Genomic DNA, 17,825 nt, shown 5'->3' with positions numbered 1-17,825 from the left:
CTACCTACTTCATTAACACTGCTTATTATATAATTTTAAAGGGTATATTTCCGAGAAAAGATAAGAGGTGGAGTAGGAAGAGATTCTTTCAGGAAGGAAAATATCATAAAATAAAACAACTGCATGAACTGAATTTTTTTTTAAAGCTTATTATAGAAAAGTAGATGAAAAAGTAAAAATCACCTATAATTCCATTACCCAGGATAGCCAATGTGAACACCTTGGATGTATGTCCACACTTTTTCCATGTCTCTTTCCCTTCTTCCCTCCCTGCCACCCCATACACATAGTCATAATACAATGCTTTGTAAAATTTTTTGTACTAAATATAGCATGGGTATCTTTCTATAACAAAAAATGGATTTTGATAATTCTTATGGAATGTACAGAATTTCCTGTAATAGATATGCTCCATAACTTCTTTAAACAATTTCACTTTGGTAAGTTTTTCAGGTGGCTTCCATGTTTTCAGCATGTTTCAGATGTTTCAGATGTTTTCAGATGCTTCAGATGCTTCAGATGTTTCAAATGTTTCATAACAATTACATCAACTATAAATGAAATCTTAAGCACCGTTAGTAAATATTCTTTTAAATCTTTGTTTTAAATCTTAAACATTCATTTAAATTTTTTCCAACTCTTAGATTACAGAGATGAGCCTTTAAATTTAAGAATTTTGTATTTCACAGTTAATCTACCTGGGATTGTTTTTTTGGGTCTAGACTATCCTCTTTAATTTGTCATTTAAAATCATTTTATCTAAATGCTGTAACTTTGAGCCTTTACACATTACAAACCGTCTGTCTTTACTTCATACCCTGACAACAGTTTGAGCATTTTGGTGTCATATCCTTTTATATTGTTACAATATTTTGTGGCAATTAGTGTTTTGGATGAAAAGTACAAAGAGAGTTAATTTCTTTTCCTATGCAGGTTACCCAGCTTTTCTGCCTGTATGCATTATTAAATTATTCTTTGCAAACTAAAAATTTCATCAAGATAAGCGTACATTCTCTTTTTTTTAACCTTTTCCATCACTCAGTGAGCTGCTTCAATCTGAAACCCTAGTCTTTTACTCAATATTTTTTCTATTTTTATTTCATCAATTCTCCATATGATCCAAGTCTCTCTGGTTTGCTTTATTATAGTTACTGCATTTCCTAGATCACTCCTCCATTGTTTTCCATTATTCCATCTCTCCTTTTGCTTTCCAATATCTTAATATATTGGAAATATCTTAAATGTGTTTTCAAATTCAGTAAATTTTTTTAAGTTGCACTCATTCTACTAATATTAAATTTGGCAATCTCTTTTTTTTTTTTTTTTTTTTTTTTTTTTGCGGTACGCGGGCCTCTCACTGCCGTGGCCTCTCCCACTGCGGAGCACAGGCTCCGGACGCAAAGGCTCAGCAGCCATGGCTCATGGGCCCAGCCCAGCTGCTCCGCGGCATGTGGGATCTTCCCAGACCGGGGCACGAACCCACGTCCCCCAAATCATCAGGCGGACTCTCAACCACTGTGCCACCAGGGAAGCCCTTGGCAATCAATCTCTTTATTCTGCTATTTCCAGTTTTAAAAATCATTTTTCATCCAAAATATCTTTGTTCACAGATTGCTTTTATTTTCATGATCAACTGCTCTCAACAGATCAATCAATATCCTCTCAAATCATATTACAATTTTGAATTAATTTCTTATTTAAATTTGTTCCTGTTTTCTGCAACATTGAATGTTCAGTCTGGTACTGAGTTTTTAAGTATCCCTTTCTCTTCACACATCTGGTAAGCTTTCACCAGCTACTTATTTCACTAGTTATTGATATTTATAAATGACACTTAAGCCAAAATCCTAGAACTTACTTCCCGTGACCTAGAGTTCTCTAATCCCAAGATGCCTTAGCTGTAAAAAAGGTAATGGATAGTATCTTCCTCAAAATTTCTGGTAAGATTAAAAACAGATAAAAGCACTGACTCATAGCGGGCATTCAGAAAATTTACCTCTCTTAGTCCTTCTCCCTACTTCGTATTGTCATAGATAGGGTTAACCATCTAGCAAATCAGAAATTATTAAAATATGACCAAATCTACTTTTCATCTTTGTCTTCTGCCAAAATGATGATTAGTTACATCTCACTGCATGTTTATGAAGTGACTCAAATTTTTAATGTGTTTAACGGATAAGTGATAAATGTCTACATTTCTAAATATTTTTCCACTTAAAAGACACACACTAATCAATAGTTGGGAGATAGTATCAAAAATTACTTAAAAAACCATTTTCAAGATAAAATGATAGAGAAGTTCTTGACACAAACTGTATTTTCACATTATTGCCTGTGATAGAAACTAGCTAGGTGTTTACTACACTTTTGTCCTGGCCATATTGTTGAACCATACTGTCTAGACTTTTTTGAAGTTAGATGTGACCAAATGACGGAGCTCTGGCCAAAAAGAATGTGAGTGAAAGTGATGTACACCACTTCCAGGCCTAACTAATAAGACTCTCATACTCCAGGTAATTGTAAACTATGTAACTAAATAAGTGTAATACTCTAATTTTTTTTCTTTACATATTGCATTTTTTGGTGTCCTCAAAAACCTAAGAAAGTAAAGCCATGGTCAGAGGGAGCCTAGGTACTGAAACTACATGTATAGAAGAGTCACCTATTAATCAGAAACACCCACTTCTTACTTGAGTGAGAAATAAACTTCTGTTGTGTTAAATTCACATTCTGGAATTAAGCTATTATAACAACCAAGATTATGCCAGTACACTCACTAAAGTGCAGAATTTCTTCAAATACCTTAAAAAATATACGTAGTTGAAAAACACAGTTGTGTTACAGATAGAGTTTGCAAGTAACTTCCAACAGAATGGACCAAAATTGATTTTGTGCATTCTGAAGTCAACAAGATCTTTCAACATTTTTTTTTAAGTCAAATGATTATCCTTTAGTGGCAAAGAGCCCACTTCCTATTTGTGGCTCACAGCTCAATTATCTACTTCTATCACTTTTATAGCCTTTCTCTCTCTCTCCCCAAAACTTATTTCTTTTGACTAGCTTTTGACATACTTCACATATCTCAGCTTAAAGCTTTCCATCACGCTCTCTCTCACAATAAATGTCTAAGAAAACTGCCAATTTTCACAGAGAAGTGTGAGTCTTAATTTGTCTGTGATTATCTCTGCCTACTCAATATGATAACCACATAAAACCAAGGAGTTTGTTTACCTGACTGTCACCTCAGTTGATTTACTGGCATTGGCTGTAACATTCCATTGAATTTTAACTGAAATTCCAATCCTTAACTTGTTGAATGTATTCAAACAGTTTATAGTATGATCCACAATGTAACTAAAAGTTGATGATCTGACCCACTCTAGGCAATGTGAACTGCACGACTACAGAAATGCTATACCCAATTCAGTGTTTCTTTGTACCTTTAATGTACTGTTTTCCAGATCCTTCTGCTTCTAGTATTAAATTAATGGTGCATCTTAAAGTCAATATCTTATAATACAGTATAAATATAGTAGTTAAATCAATGTGAGTAATTATTCATGCTCAATATTCATCAAAGGATAAGTGAGTTACTAACAAAGCAGTAAGAGAAGACTACCTGAAAACGAACAGGATGAAACTAACCCTTCATCCAAATAGTTATAGAAACTTTCTATGAAGAGATTAAGTTTTGAAGATTTTATAAATATTTAGAAAGGATTAGAAAATGAAAAGGAGTATTTATGGTATGCTGGCGGTTTTTTGGGAAATGAATGGAATTGAGGGTAAGTTATATAATTGGTTAGTCAAAAGAATAAAGAGCAAGTGGGGTAAATCATATCACTCTATAGTTCAACTTCTTTCATATCCCTTTATTCAATCTTAGGAGCAAAGGAGAGAATCAAGTCAACTTTGTATACAGAGTGCCTTATTACAATACAAAGCTCTTTGCAGAGTAGGTGCTGTGGGGAGATAGAACAGTGAACCATCAAGATTGCAATCTTCAAGGACCTTAATTTAATAGAGGTTGTAAAACATGTGTGCCACAGCTAAAATATAATGCAAATAGCAATTAGTATTGTGAGAGGTATAAATAAAATCTGATATATAAAGGGAACAGAAATTATGTTCAGTAAGGAGAAATGGGAAAACTTAATGGAAAGACAGAATTTGAGCTAGACATTGAAGGACTGAAGGTTATGAGTGTAGGAAGAAGGCTGGACAAAAAATATGGACAACAGTGGAAAGATCAAAGTATGAATGCTATTCTAAAAAATCTGAATTTCAGTCAACAGAATGGAAAACTACTGAGTTTTTCAATGGCATAATAAATTAATTGTAATTGTTATTTTAGATTTCTCTCACAACATCTGTAAAGTGAAGGGTTGGGGCAGTTGAATGAAAAAGTTTATATGTGTGGCAGCATGGACACTAGATAAAGTAAATAGAGTTAGCAGGATGATATAATAAACTAGGTAAAAAGTAAATGGAATCTAGAATAGGGTTAAAGCCTCTAGAAACTAGAAGGAGACAACTATGAGTTTCATTATGGATTCAAATAGACATTTTCCAACTGGTCAAATACTGGGAAGAGGTTTTTAGTTTAGCCTTTTTTTAAATAAGAAATTAGTGTATGCCCTTTAATAAAATTTAAATAGTCCATAGTGACATTAAATGAAAAGGTATCTCCTGCCTTATTCTCAACCCCTCAATGTAATTTATTTCTATCTTTATTCTTTCAATTGGCTACTACAATAATTTTAAATAATATATTCATACTGCTTCATACATACTATAAAGAATTTAATCTCTTGATCATGTACACAAGGAGACAAGAATGTTCATTATGCAATTTGTAATAGCTAAAACCTGATATCAAATGTTCAACAAAAGTAGATAAATACATAAATACTAATATGAAAGAACTACAGCTACATATATCAATATAGATAAATGTAAAAAAATGCTAAGTGAAAAAGTTGCAGAAGAAAAGTTGTATCTATATTAAGATTAAATAGATGAAAGTAATACTATATATTGTAAGATAATACATATTATGGAAGTATAAACACACATGCATAGGTATCATAAACAACAAATTCAAGAGGGAAGGACCAGAAATATAGCTGTTTATTTCTTAAAAAATAAAAAGCTCTGAAGCATATATAGATGCGACACAGACCTTTGCTTTATTGTTCTATATAATTTTCTTTTAAATGGAAACTTTTCACACTTTTTTCTTAGGAAAAAAAGTTTACATTAAATACTGAATGTATTAAAAGTATCTTTATATAATCTACCAAGTAATTCTTTTGAATATCACTTCAGAAAAAGCTATTTCATTCTGGCACTATTTATCACTCTACTGACCTCTGCTGGTCCAGCAAGGGAGAGGATACTGCAGTTGTCTTCCTGTCTTTCTTGCTAGTTGAAGATGACGACTTAGGGCTTGATTTTCGCTTTGGAGATTTGCTAGACTTCCTTAGAGAAGGTGATGGAGATAACTTTGATCTAACCACTTCTGGTGAAACCTTCCAAAAGAATTCAGTAACTCAATTCAGAAACTCTTCCAATCATGGTTGTTACAATCAGACAACAAAGCACGTGTTTTTAAATTATATCAAACTTCAGATGAAGTATTAAGTGTTACGATAGCCACCACATATTAATAATATTAGTCTGGCTCCTGAACCTATGCTGTTAACCAATACTAACTGCCCCAACATAACACTAATATCAATAAAGCAAACTAAAATTATGAAATTTCAAAATCTCCTCAGAAAAAAACACAAATTATATTCAAATATATTGTATCTTTCTACTCTTTAAAAAAGAAATAAGTATTCTAGAAATAACATGGGCCTAAAAACCAGATGTATATAGATTCAAGTCCCATTTTACATTAGCTGGTGACTCCAGGCAACAGAAACTCAGTTTTGTTCATCTATTCAATAACAAATATATGTCCTATTTATCTAATAGAGAAATGTGAAGATTAATTAACATACGTGAAGTATCGATATCCTAATACAATTTAAGATGTAGCAAGAAGCTAATGAGTTCTCTGATCAGTACTCATTTTGATGTTAATTACTAACATCTTTCAATAAATAGCATACCTCCTTTTTAATAATAATTTCTTCTCTTTTTTCCATGTTTTCTTGTTCCAGCTTCATTAATTCCCTCTGTATCTTTTGACGCTTCATTTCCAATGACAACTCATGAACATAATCATAATTAATATCTCCATTGTCAGAATCTTTAAAATAAAAATTCCATTGCTTGTCAGAAACTATTATAATTATCTATACCAAAAATTAGAGAAAAATTTTCAACTATTTTTTATACAAATTAAAATGGCAGATTCTTTAACAAGAACATACTTCAAAAAGATAAAAGAAATATACACTGTTTCTATAAAGAATTAAAATCAATATGGCTAATTTCTTTATGAAAACAAACATTTTTAAGGTTCCTGGGTTTTCTGGAAGTGATTTTGGGCTGTTTGGGTTTTTGGTTAGAAGACCGAATTTTTAAAAGATGCAATGAAAACACTCAGCTATAAATTCTAAGCATTAAAGGCAACAAAGCCTTCAATATTTCATGCTGCATATGATATGATTCATTATCTTCTTCATTTTCTTAAAGACTCGTTAGTATTAAATTAAGGTCACATTAGGTGTGCAATACTGTTTCCATAGTTTTGCTGCTTTTTAAAAAATTAATATCCTAACTGATTTGTACCTAAAAATAAAGTTCAGTATTTTTAATACTAATGTGTACATGAGCTAATTTCTGAAGGACCTATAACATTTTCATTATAAGTGATTTGTACTAGTTTCTTAGACTAGAACTGCCCATCTCTTCAATGGATCTGATAGCATGTATCTATTTCTATTCATCCTTTCCAATGAAAAGAATCTGAGGGTTGGTTTGGGTGGGGGAAGAGTGGTGTGAAGAACTATTTCATTACAACATGTAGTTTTCAGAGGCTCCTGGCACTGCTACCTATTTGCTAATAATGCCAAAAGCCTGGAGGAGGAAATTTCACTGACTTCTATTCTAACACATGAACACACTGGGCTTGACTGATTATAAACTGAGGTGCCTTCTCAAGCCATACTTTTAGCACTTAAGATCATCACTTCTTAACCTGGGGTAGAGAAATAAAATGAAGAACTAAAAAACAATAAAGATAAGGAGTCCTACTTGATTGCTTAAAGCACACAAAAAACGGACATCATTGTCATGTACAGGTAAATACATTAGAAAGAAAACTATCCATTCATGCTTGGGGACCAAGAGGGTAATTATATACCTTATTATCTGTGTCACAAAACTTGATTACTCATCTTATATTGGTGTATGATGATAATTTCTCAGTAAATACATAACATTGACTAAATCATGCTTTTCAGTCAGCAAGCAATTACTAAATATTTATGGGCATGTAGATTTAACCACATAAAATAATTAAAGATACTGAATTTAGGGCTTCCCTGGTGGCGCAGTGGTTGAGAATCCGCCTGCCGATGCAGGGGACACGGGTTCGTGCCCCGGTCCGGGAAGATCCCACATACCGCGGAGCTGCTGGGCCTGTGAGCCATGGCCAATGAGCCTGCGCGTCTGGAGCCTGTGCTCCGCAACGGGAGAGGCCACAACAGTGAGAGGCCCGCGTAACGCAAAAAAAAAAAAAAAAAAAAATACTAAAAGATACTGAATTTAATTAAATGAATAGTGGCTATCTCTAGTTACGATTTTACACCCCGTTGAGACACTTTACATCAGTGAATAGTAGGGTTCGATGATCTGGTGTGCTGTGCTCTTAAATTATTAACAGATAAAATTTCACTATTAAATACTAAGGGTAAAACAAAGGCAAAGGTAATTAACTGAGAAGAATAATTAACAGTGTTTCTGAAGGTATTATCAATAATATTGTGCTCATCTAAAAACTGCTCTCTGGGAATATCACCCACACAGAACACAGGTAAAAAAATGACAAATTGGCTTTCGGTCTTTAATCCCTAACCACTCAACCAAGGGGGAAGTGCGGGTAGGGGGAGACCTGAGCAGTTAAAATATATGTCGACGTCAAGGTACTATAGCTAATATATTTTGCTTCGAGGGAAAGCTCTCAAGTCTTTACTCAGAAACTACTTATTCTAACTTTATGCATATCTGTTATAATCAAACGTAAGATGTTTTCCCAATCTATAAGAGATGGGCTATGAAGTAGGCACAATGCAACTGACAGTCTGACAAAAGAAGAAAAATCAGAAAGCACAACACATTAGGAGAGGACTCACAAACAGAGTCTGAGGAGGGGAGGGATAAACTGGGAGACTGGGACTGACATATACATACTATTATATATAAAATAGATAACTAATAATAACCTGCTGTATAGCACAGAGAACTCTACTCAATACTCTGTAATGGTTTACATGGGAAAAGAATCCTTAAAAAAAAAAAAAAAACAAAGAAGAGTGGATATAGGTGTATGTATAACTGAATCACTTTGCTGTACACCTGAAACAAACACAACATTGTAAATCAACTCTACTCCAATAAAAAATTTTTTTAAAAAAGGAGTCAAACCATTTAATAAGTTTAGAAAATGTCTCTGGTGTCTTACAGCTTAAGGTTATCATTACAACCACCTTGGAATCATCTATATGAATCAGCTGTTATAAGTCATCAGGAAAATATTAAATATAATTAGAATGGCACAATTTAATAGGCAGAGATTTTTTAAGAATATGTAACAAAAATACATCCAGTACCATAATGTTGTCATTCTTTATATATAAAGAACTCTTACTAATTAAAAGAATGGGCAAAGGACATGAACAGATATAAACACAAAAAGAAATGCAAATGATATATAAATAAGCCTTTTTCATGTATTAAAGAGCCATTTTTTTCCTAATTATAATATTTGGTACTAACAAAGGTACAGATAACAGGCATGTTCATTCTTTGGAGATAGCAATGTAAACTAATATTTCTAGCCTGGAAAATAATTTGGCAGTATGGATAAAAGCTTTAAGAACATTCATACCCTTTAATATGACAATTTTACTTCCAGCAGTCTACTGTATGCAAGTAATCATATTCAATAGATATAAAAATAAGCCTTTATATTTATACTCTTCTACACACATTGCCCCATAGAAAGATTTTTCCATGTCATACACAAAGGTAAAACACCTTCATTTGAACATCTGCAAAGCATTTCATGATATGAACAAATTATAGTTTAACCATTTTCCTTCTGACATTTATTTTGTTTTCAATAGTTCGCTATTATAAACAAGACTTCAATGAACATTTTTTTTTTTTTTTTTTTTCGGTAAGCGGGCCTCTCACTGTTGTGGCCGTTCCCGTTGAGGAGCACAGACTCCGGACGCGCAGGCTCAGTGGCCATGGCTCACAGGCCTAGCCGCTCCGTAGCATGTGGGACCTTCCTAGACCGGGGCACAAACCCGCGTCCCCTGCATCAGCAGGTGGACTCTAAACCACTGCGCCACCAAGGAAGCCCCATTCAATGAACACTTTGATACCTACCTTAGTTCACAGGAGCAAGTATTTTTTTTAGAACAAACTAGATTTGCTGGACAAAAGATAAGTATGATTTTTATTTTTAATATTGCCAAATTATACTCCAAAACAGCTTTACCAATGTAAACTTCCACTTGATAATACTAGTATTTTTCATTTCTGCCAATCTGATGGGTGAAGAATGCTATCTCTATTTTCACTGGCGTTTCCCTGTAGTAAGGCTGAGCATTATTTATTGTCCATTTCTATTTCCTCTATGAATTTCATAACCAATTTTTGTTTTTTTTCCCTATTTTCCAACTGGACTATCTTTTTCTTATATATTTGTGGAACTTCAGTATAGGTTTATACAGTGCTTTTACTATATGGGTACACATTACATATGTCAAATACTTTCTTATAGTGATCTGTTTTTAATAGATTACTTCCATGTTTAGTTACACAAAAAAATTTAAATCCTTATATAATCAAATCTTTTATAGCTTCTGGATTTTATGCTTTATTTTAGGAGGACGTACGTACCACCAAGATTGTCAACATATGTTCATTCATTTTCTCCTCTACTGAAATGACACTTTTGCTTTTTATATTACTGCACTGGTCCTTATGGTAAACAAATATGGTAAGTTTAGGGAACCAAATAAAAACAGACTTGGGAGTAGGGAGCTGGAAACACAGAAAGCAACTGGATAATGAAAAGTTTTGTAGGTACAAAAGAATTTGTACTTGATCCTCAAGGCAATGGGAAATCAGAGAATTTTAAATAGGGGAATGAAATGAACCAATTTACTCTTTTAAAAGCTCACTCTAACTCAGAGAATAAGAGAGATATTTGCAATACATATATATCTGATGAAGACCTCATATTCAGAATATATAAAGAATACTCAATTAAAAAAACAGTAACACAATAAAACAGTAGGCAAAAGTCAAGAACAGAGTTTATAAAACAGGTTGTACAATGGCCAAAAATGTGAAAAAGTTCTCAACTTCATTGCTCATTAGGAAAATGCACACTGAAACCACAGAAAGATACTACCACATATCTCCAGAATGGCTAAGATGAAAAGGGCAAAAAAACAACAGAGAAAGAAGAATCATTTTTGACTTGACATTATCTACTAAAGATGAACATATGAAAACTCCATGGCCCAGCAATCCTACTCCCAAGCATAAACTCAAGGGAAATGGGTACATGTTTACCAAAGATATGATTAGGAATAGTAATAGCAACTTATTCATAATAGCTCAAAACTAGAAATTACTCAAATGTTTACCAACAGTAGAATGAATAAATTATGGTATATTCAGTGAAGTACTATATACCAGTAAGAATTAATGAACTATAACTATACACAGTAATCTCACAGACATATTGTAAGCAAAAGAAGCTAAGGAGGGACTTTCCCGGTGGCGCAGTGGTTAATAATCCACTTGCCAAGGCAGGGGACACGGGTTCGAGCCCTGGTCCGGGAAGATCCCACATGCCACAGAGCAACTACGCCCGTGCGCCACAACTACTGAGCCTGCGCTCTAGATCCCACGAGGCACAACTGCTGAGGCCCGAGCGCCTGGAGCCTGTGCTCCACAACAAGAGAAACCACCACGATGAGAAGCTCAAACACCACAACGAAGAGTAGTCCCCACTCGCCGCAGCTAGAGAAAGCCTGCGCACAGCAACAAAGACCCAACGCAGCCAAAAATTAAATAAATAAATAAATTTATTAAAAAATAAAAAGCTAAGCACAAAAAGAGTACATGCTATAGGTTCTATTTATATAGAGCTCAAAAACAGACAAAACTATTCCACGGTGGCAGAAAATCAGGACAGCAGTTATCTTTGGGAGATGGGGGCTGGGAGGCAGTAACTGGAAAGGGAGTACAAGGGGGCTTTATGGGATACTAATAATTTTCTATTTATTGATGGGTGCTGGTTATACGAGGCTGTTCTGTTCATGAAAATTCAGTAAGTTGTACACATGAATCATGCACTCTTCTGAACATATTATTATACTTCAGTAAAAAAAAATTTTTGTGAAGAGTATTCTGCCTTTAAGTGAAGAATGATTTAGGAGACAAGGCTAATCTCAAGGCATGAGGTTAGAAGGTTATTTAATAAAATATATTTATAGGCAACAAATATCTTAAGAACTAGAATATTAGTAGTAATTTAAAGAAACAGATGGTTCTGAAAGACATTCAGTAGATAGAAATGTTCAGAATTCCATAAATGTCTGAGTTGAGGGGAAATAGTAGTATCAACAATAACTCTCAGAAAAGGGAACCCTCTTGCACTGTTGGTGGGAATGTAAATTGATACAGCCACTATGGAGAACAGTATGGAGGTTCCTTAAAAAACTAAAAATAGAATTACCACATGACCCAGCAATCCCATTCCTTGGCATATACCCAGAGAAAACCATAATTCAAAAAGACACATGCACCCCAATGTTCATTGCAGCACTATTTACAACAGCCAGGTCATGGAAACAACCTAAATGCCCATCCATAGATGAATGGATAAACATATATACAATGGAATATTACTTAGCCATAAAAAGGAATGAAATTGGGTCATTTGTAGGGATGTGGATGGACCTAGAGACTGTCATACAGAGTGAAGTAAGTCAGAAAGAGAAAAACAAATATTAACGCTTATATGTGGGATCTAGAAAAACGGTACAGATGAACTGGTTTGCAAGGAAGAAATAGGGACACAGATGTAGAGACAAACGTATGGACACCAAGGCGGGAAAGCGGGGATGGGACGAATTGGGAGACTGGGTTTGATATATACACACTAATATGTATAAAGTAGATAATTTAAAAAAAAAAACCAATCAATGACTCTCAGGCTTTTGGGAAACCAGTAGGAAAGTGGTGCCCTTAAGATATGGGACTCAGATGGAGTCATCCAATTGGTAGATGCCTCAATTAAGAGCTCCAGATATTGGAGTCATTAATACATAGATGTTAATGATGCCCCGGGAGCATGATTTCATCTGGACAGAAAAATGGAAAATGAGAAAAAATGAAGTCTTGGTAAAGGGGAAACAACTGAAAATTTTAGAAGCTGCTTCTAGAGACAAGTGGTTCTCAAAGAGTAGTCTGAGGACTCCTAAGGATTCCCAAGATAATTTCTAGAGTTCCAGGAGATCAAAAATATTTCTATAATACTACATTATTTGCCTGGTTTACTCACTCTCTCTTGAGTATACAGTGGAGTTTTCCAGAAGTCACATATGTGATATCAGTAACAGATTGAATGCAGAAGCAGATATGAAAATCTAGAGGTCTTTCATTAAGCCAGTTAAGAGTTTACTTTAAAAAGTTAAAAAGATTTTCAGGGAGTTTCCTGGTGGTCTTGTGGGTAGGATTCGGCAAGTTCTCTGCCGTGGCCCAGGTTCAATCCCTGGTTGGGGAACTGATCCCACAAGCCTAGTGGTGTAGCCAAAAAAAACCTAAAAATGTACGAAAACGTGTAAAACATTGCCACCTCCTCCAATTTCTATTTTTACTTTGCAAAGCATAGCTATTTTCCATAAAAGTATATGTTAGGTTTACTGCTGTCATTGTTAAATAAATTAATAAATATTTTAAAATGTTCTCAGAACCAATTTCTAATATGGAGACTACTGAAACAGATAATCCACAAAACAAAAGTTCTTTGGGGTCCATAAAAAGAGTGAAAAGCGACCTGAGACTGGAAAGTTTGACAATTACTCATACAGATCAACTTCTTCTTAGTCTAGCTAAAATTGCTATTCATTTTAGATTGAAAATACAGAAGGTAAATATACTAAATGAGCTCAGTCTAACTCCATGCTTCAATATTCCTTAAAACAGAAAAACCACAGAGATACACAACAATCAGAACCTCAAGAGAAAGAGTAAGAAATAGCAATGTATTTTGTATGTAAAAGTACTATAAGAGACATTTACTCACCTTTTAAAAGAATTTCACATATAAAAGCCTCCTGTAGTAAAATCACTTTCGTTTTTTAAAGATGATAGTCCGAGCAAAGCCTTGGGAATCAACATTTAAGGGATAGACAGCATACAAGGAGCCTCTATGTAAGACCAAAGGGCTTCAACAGAACAGAAAACCTGACAAATGATAGATGGAAGCCAAGGGGAAAGTGTTTCAAGAAGACAGAGGCTCTGGGATGTGTCACATGCTGCAGAAGGGTTATAGAAGAAGGAGACAAGTATGTCTCCTTTTATTTAGCAAAGAGGAGGTTATTGTGACCTTAAAGAACAGTTTTAGTGAAGACAAGGGTCAGAAGACTGAATAAATATGAGGTGAAAAAGTAGAATTTGGTTGTAAAGTGGGAATAAGCAGGGTGATGGCTCAAAATAATATGGGGAAAAGAGAAAATGTGCCAAGATGGATGTTAAAGCTGTAAAAGAGAATGCAAAATAAATGAACAAGACTGCAGAGGTGGGAGGAAATCAGGGGAATATAACCTTATGCAGCAGGAGGGAGGCCCCTTGTAAAGAAAAAGAGGGAAGTAAAAAAGTTTAGATGTGAATGAAAGACTAGTTTATAGGTGTAGTGGCAGGAAGTTGAAAGAGTTTGTGGGTAAAGAATTCCATCATCTCTGTGTTGTAAATAGTAAGCAGGAGAAAGGGGCTGGAAGGTTTGAGATTTAAGGAGTTGAAGATTTAAGGAGAGGGTTTGAAAGAGCTACTATGAAGAAAAGGAGCAAACTAACATAACTTAGGCTTTTCTGAACCTTAAATATGTTCAACAATTAGCATGCATTATTGTAATGGGAACAGAAGTTTCTATTTTGAAAAATAAGCAGCCAATATATTTCAGAATGTGTTTTATACAAAAATAATTAAAGGGCTTCCCTGGTGGCACAGTGGTTGGGAGTCTACCTGCCGATGCGGGGGACATGGGTTCGTGCCCAGGTCCGGGAGGATCCCACATGCCGCGGAGTGGCTGGGCCCGTGAGCCATGGCCTCTGGGCTTGCGCGTCCGGAGCCTGTGCTCCGCGGCGGGAGAGGCCGCAGCGGTGGGAGGTCCGCGTACCACACACACACAAAATAATAATAATAATACTAATTAAAATGAAAAAAAAATGTTGAGTGTGTTAAGAGTTAATCCCTTAGAATTTAGGAAAAGTTAGCCATTCATCCTTGAACAGTTAAGGCTTGTAATATTTTATTTACTGCTATTTTGTAGGAGGTATTAGATTTATTTATGAAGTCCCATGAAGTAATCAGAGAAGTTTCTTATTTGTTCTTAGAAGCAACGTTTTAACAGACAATACTGTATAAATATGCAATGGATTTCCTTAAAAAGTACTGATGTTCAAATTACTGGACAGCCATTTAAGGTACTTTTCAAGTATTAGTCTGTAAGTTTTCAGAGACAGTTCTTAAATATAGTAGCAAACATTTTAGGCTTGTAGGCTCTTGGCTGTCATAGTACTCAACTCATCTACTGTAGCTCAAAAGCAGCCACAGAAAATATGTAAACAACAGACATGGTTGTTCTCCAATAAAACTTTATTGCAGGGCTTCCCTGGTGGCGCAGTGGTTGAGAATCCGCCTGCCGATGCAGGGGACACGGGTTCGTGCCCCGGTCCGGGAAGATCCCACATGCTGCGGAGCGACTGGGCCCGTGAGCCATGGCCGCTGAGCCTGTGCTCCGCAACGGAAGGGACCACAACGGTGAGAGGCCCACGTACCATAAAAACAACAACAACAACACTTTATTGCAAAAACTGGTGGCAGGCCCACAAGCTATAATTTTCTAGCCCCTGGTTTAAGTTTTCAGCTATCTGATGAGGAAGTTGCTTACATCCTTAAACTCTTTAGTTTTGTCATCTATAAATAGAGTAACAAAGCTACTGATTTAATAAGGTAATTATATGTTATATTAAAATGCCCAGTACACCCAACACATTCAACAAATGTGAGTTCCCCTTCTATGTATTTGGTAGTGTGAGGCTACAGTGCTCACATTCCAGAAGATCACATTAGTAGAGATGAGAGAACATTCATGGTGTGGAAAGTAAATGCTTACTTGTAAAAGACAATGACTCAAAGATAATTTTGCTAATTTCTTATGAACAAATCCCAGGTCTCAATTATCATCTGATTTCAATTTCTTGAAAGATGAAATCCAACAATTTTTTAGAAATAATTTTCCTAGGTCTTTAAGGTTTAAGAATCTCACTTTCAGTATTTTATGCAAAACAATAAACATAAACTTAGATTCTTTTAAACCTTGGTACTGAGGAACTTAAAGATTTACAAATGTAATAAAATTCCAAAGGACTGTGATGCTGTACAGTAAGTTCTAGGGAGAATAGGTTTCTCAGCTTTTGTTCTGCTACTATATGCCATTTTCTGCCTTATAACTCAATAAGATAGACACAAGTCAATTAGACAATTCTGAAACTATAGCTGGAAAGTGTTTTGAAGCCCACAGGAAGTCTACAAAGTGAATAATCAGTAAGTTGACTATATAAACAAAGATTTTTGAAACTCACCATCTCTATTAGTTTCCCATTCTACATTTTCTTCTTCACTTTCTGGAGTTCTCTCCTTAGTGATTTTTATGTCTTCCTTTTCCCTATGTCTCCCTCTTGAAGATTCTTTCTAAAAAGTACATACATACATATGGGTTATTATATTTATAAAAACTACATGAGGTAGTTACTATAATACATAATATTTCTATCTTCATCTTTGTTTCATTAAAGAATCAGTCTTGCAAATAATCACGCATCCACTAAGTAGAGGAAGTAACACATTCTAGAGTATCACAATGAAAAGACTGTACTATTATCTATTTTACTAAAGAACGGCAACTTGGTAAATGTTTGAAGTAACTACGATTTTAAAAGATGCAATGAAAATCGAATACTTTAATAAGCATTTGGTAGTATACTACATACTCAGTTTCTACATGAAAATTATAGGGGTAAAGTTTAAAACGGATAAAGTACAACTGGAGGAATTGTAAGTAACTATATTCTTAAATGACTTAAAAAAGGTTACACCGTTCACAGTAGATTCTCAAATATAATTGCTGATCTAAGACTTGTCTTATACTAACGTAAAAGCATTTACTTACACCCAAAGATAAATCCAAACTCATCTAATAATTTTATAAATGCTTTAAAAGGGGGGATTTTCCCTATTTTGATGAAACCAAAATGGTAACTATAATAGTTAGAAAAGTTACCTTTACACTGCAGCTAAAAACCAAAAAGTTTTACATTTCATTCCAGGTATAACAGTAGCCTATAGACAAAGCAGGACAACAGTAATTCAGCTCGTAAAATTTAACTAAATATCCTGTTACATAAGATGAAGACTCTAAACCACATTTTACTAAGTGGTAAGAAAATAACCAGTGTCATGGAATTGTTACCTTCCCCCCCACCATGTCTCACTTTTATTAACACTAAATCCTGACTATGAAAGACACTAACACACAAGGACATTAAGTGCTGAGAGTTCTTTCTGGGCATTACCAGACATTAAAATTTGGCTGCTTAAAACACAAATTAATTTCTCTTTGTCTTCTTTTTAAAGAACTCTAGCATATAACTGCCCCTAAATTTTACTTATTTAGGTATAAAGTCATGTGGTAAGTATTATTGCTAAATGGCATACAGTGGCTGGTACGACAACAGAGGCTGACAAATATCATTAAAAGATTATATAATTGTATCAGCCATGACAAAACGGTAAAAGGTCAAAAAAAGAGAACGAAAACAGAAATGCACTCCTATTTCTACATAAGACAAAGGAGAAAAAGGAACACAATCTACTTTTATTCTTAAAACACATTTTGTGGAATATCAATGAAGAGCTATTCTATATCCCAGGTAACTTTTGAATGTTCTGTAGATTACACCCACTATAAATATACATTAGTTGTGCTATATCAAAAAATTTTCATAGAAAGTTATCTCCAAATTACTGAATAATATATTCTGGGTTTTTTTGTCTATAAGGTATCAGACTACGTTTGTCTATATGTAGTTGTAATACCAACTATAAATGTAGTTGAAAAGGGTTTCAGAGCAGTAATTCTGGTACTGGAAAACAAAATAATCTGCAAGTTTGTAACAGAATATTTTTAACATATTTAGAAACAGATATAATAATCTCAATAAATTTCATTAATAATTTATGTAAGTATTTCATAATATTTACCCTACATATTAAAATTATATAATTTTTGTATTACCTATTGTTTTCCAATATGACTCTAATACTGCCCCCAGAGATCA

The 17,825-nt window shown here is 34.4% G+C and overlaps 1 protein-coding gene across 13 annotated transcripts in view; it reads right to left on the bottom strand.

Moving 5' to 3' along the window:
• Positions 1 to 17,825, bottom strand: part of ZC3H13 (zinc finger CCCH-type containing 13) — an 86,003-nt gene that overhangs the window by 41,745 nt on the left and 26,433 nt on the right. For all 13 annotated transcript variants that reach the window (XM_067016263.1, XM_067016267.1, XM_067016268.1 and 10 more), the window contains 3 exons: positions 16,071 to 16,179; positions 6,120 to 6,259; positions 5,371 to 5,531 (listed from right to left, as the gene is read on the bottom strand). In XM_067016263.1, the coding sequence (XP_066872364.1) occupies positions 5,371 to 5,531; positions 6,120 to 6,259; positions 16,071 to 16,179 (410 nt within the window). The remainder of the gene's footprint in view (positions 1 to 5,370; positions 5,532 to 6,119; positions 6,260 to 16,070; positions 16,180 to 17,825) is intronic.

The sequence above is a fragment of the Kogia breviceps genome, chromosome 16 (genome assembly GCF_026419965.1).
Source record: "Kogia breviceps isolate mKogBre1 chromosome 16, mKogBre1 haplotype 1, whole genome shotgun sequence".
NCBI lineage: Eukaryota > Metazoa > Chordata > Mammalia > Artiodactyla > Physeteridae > Kogia > Kogia breviceps.
This window is presented reverse-complemented; position numbering and strand designations above follow the sequence as displayed.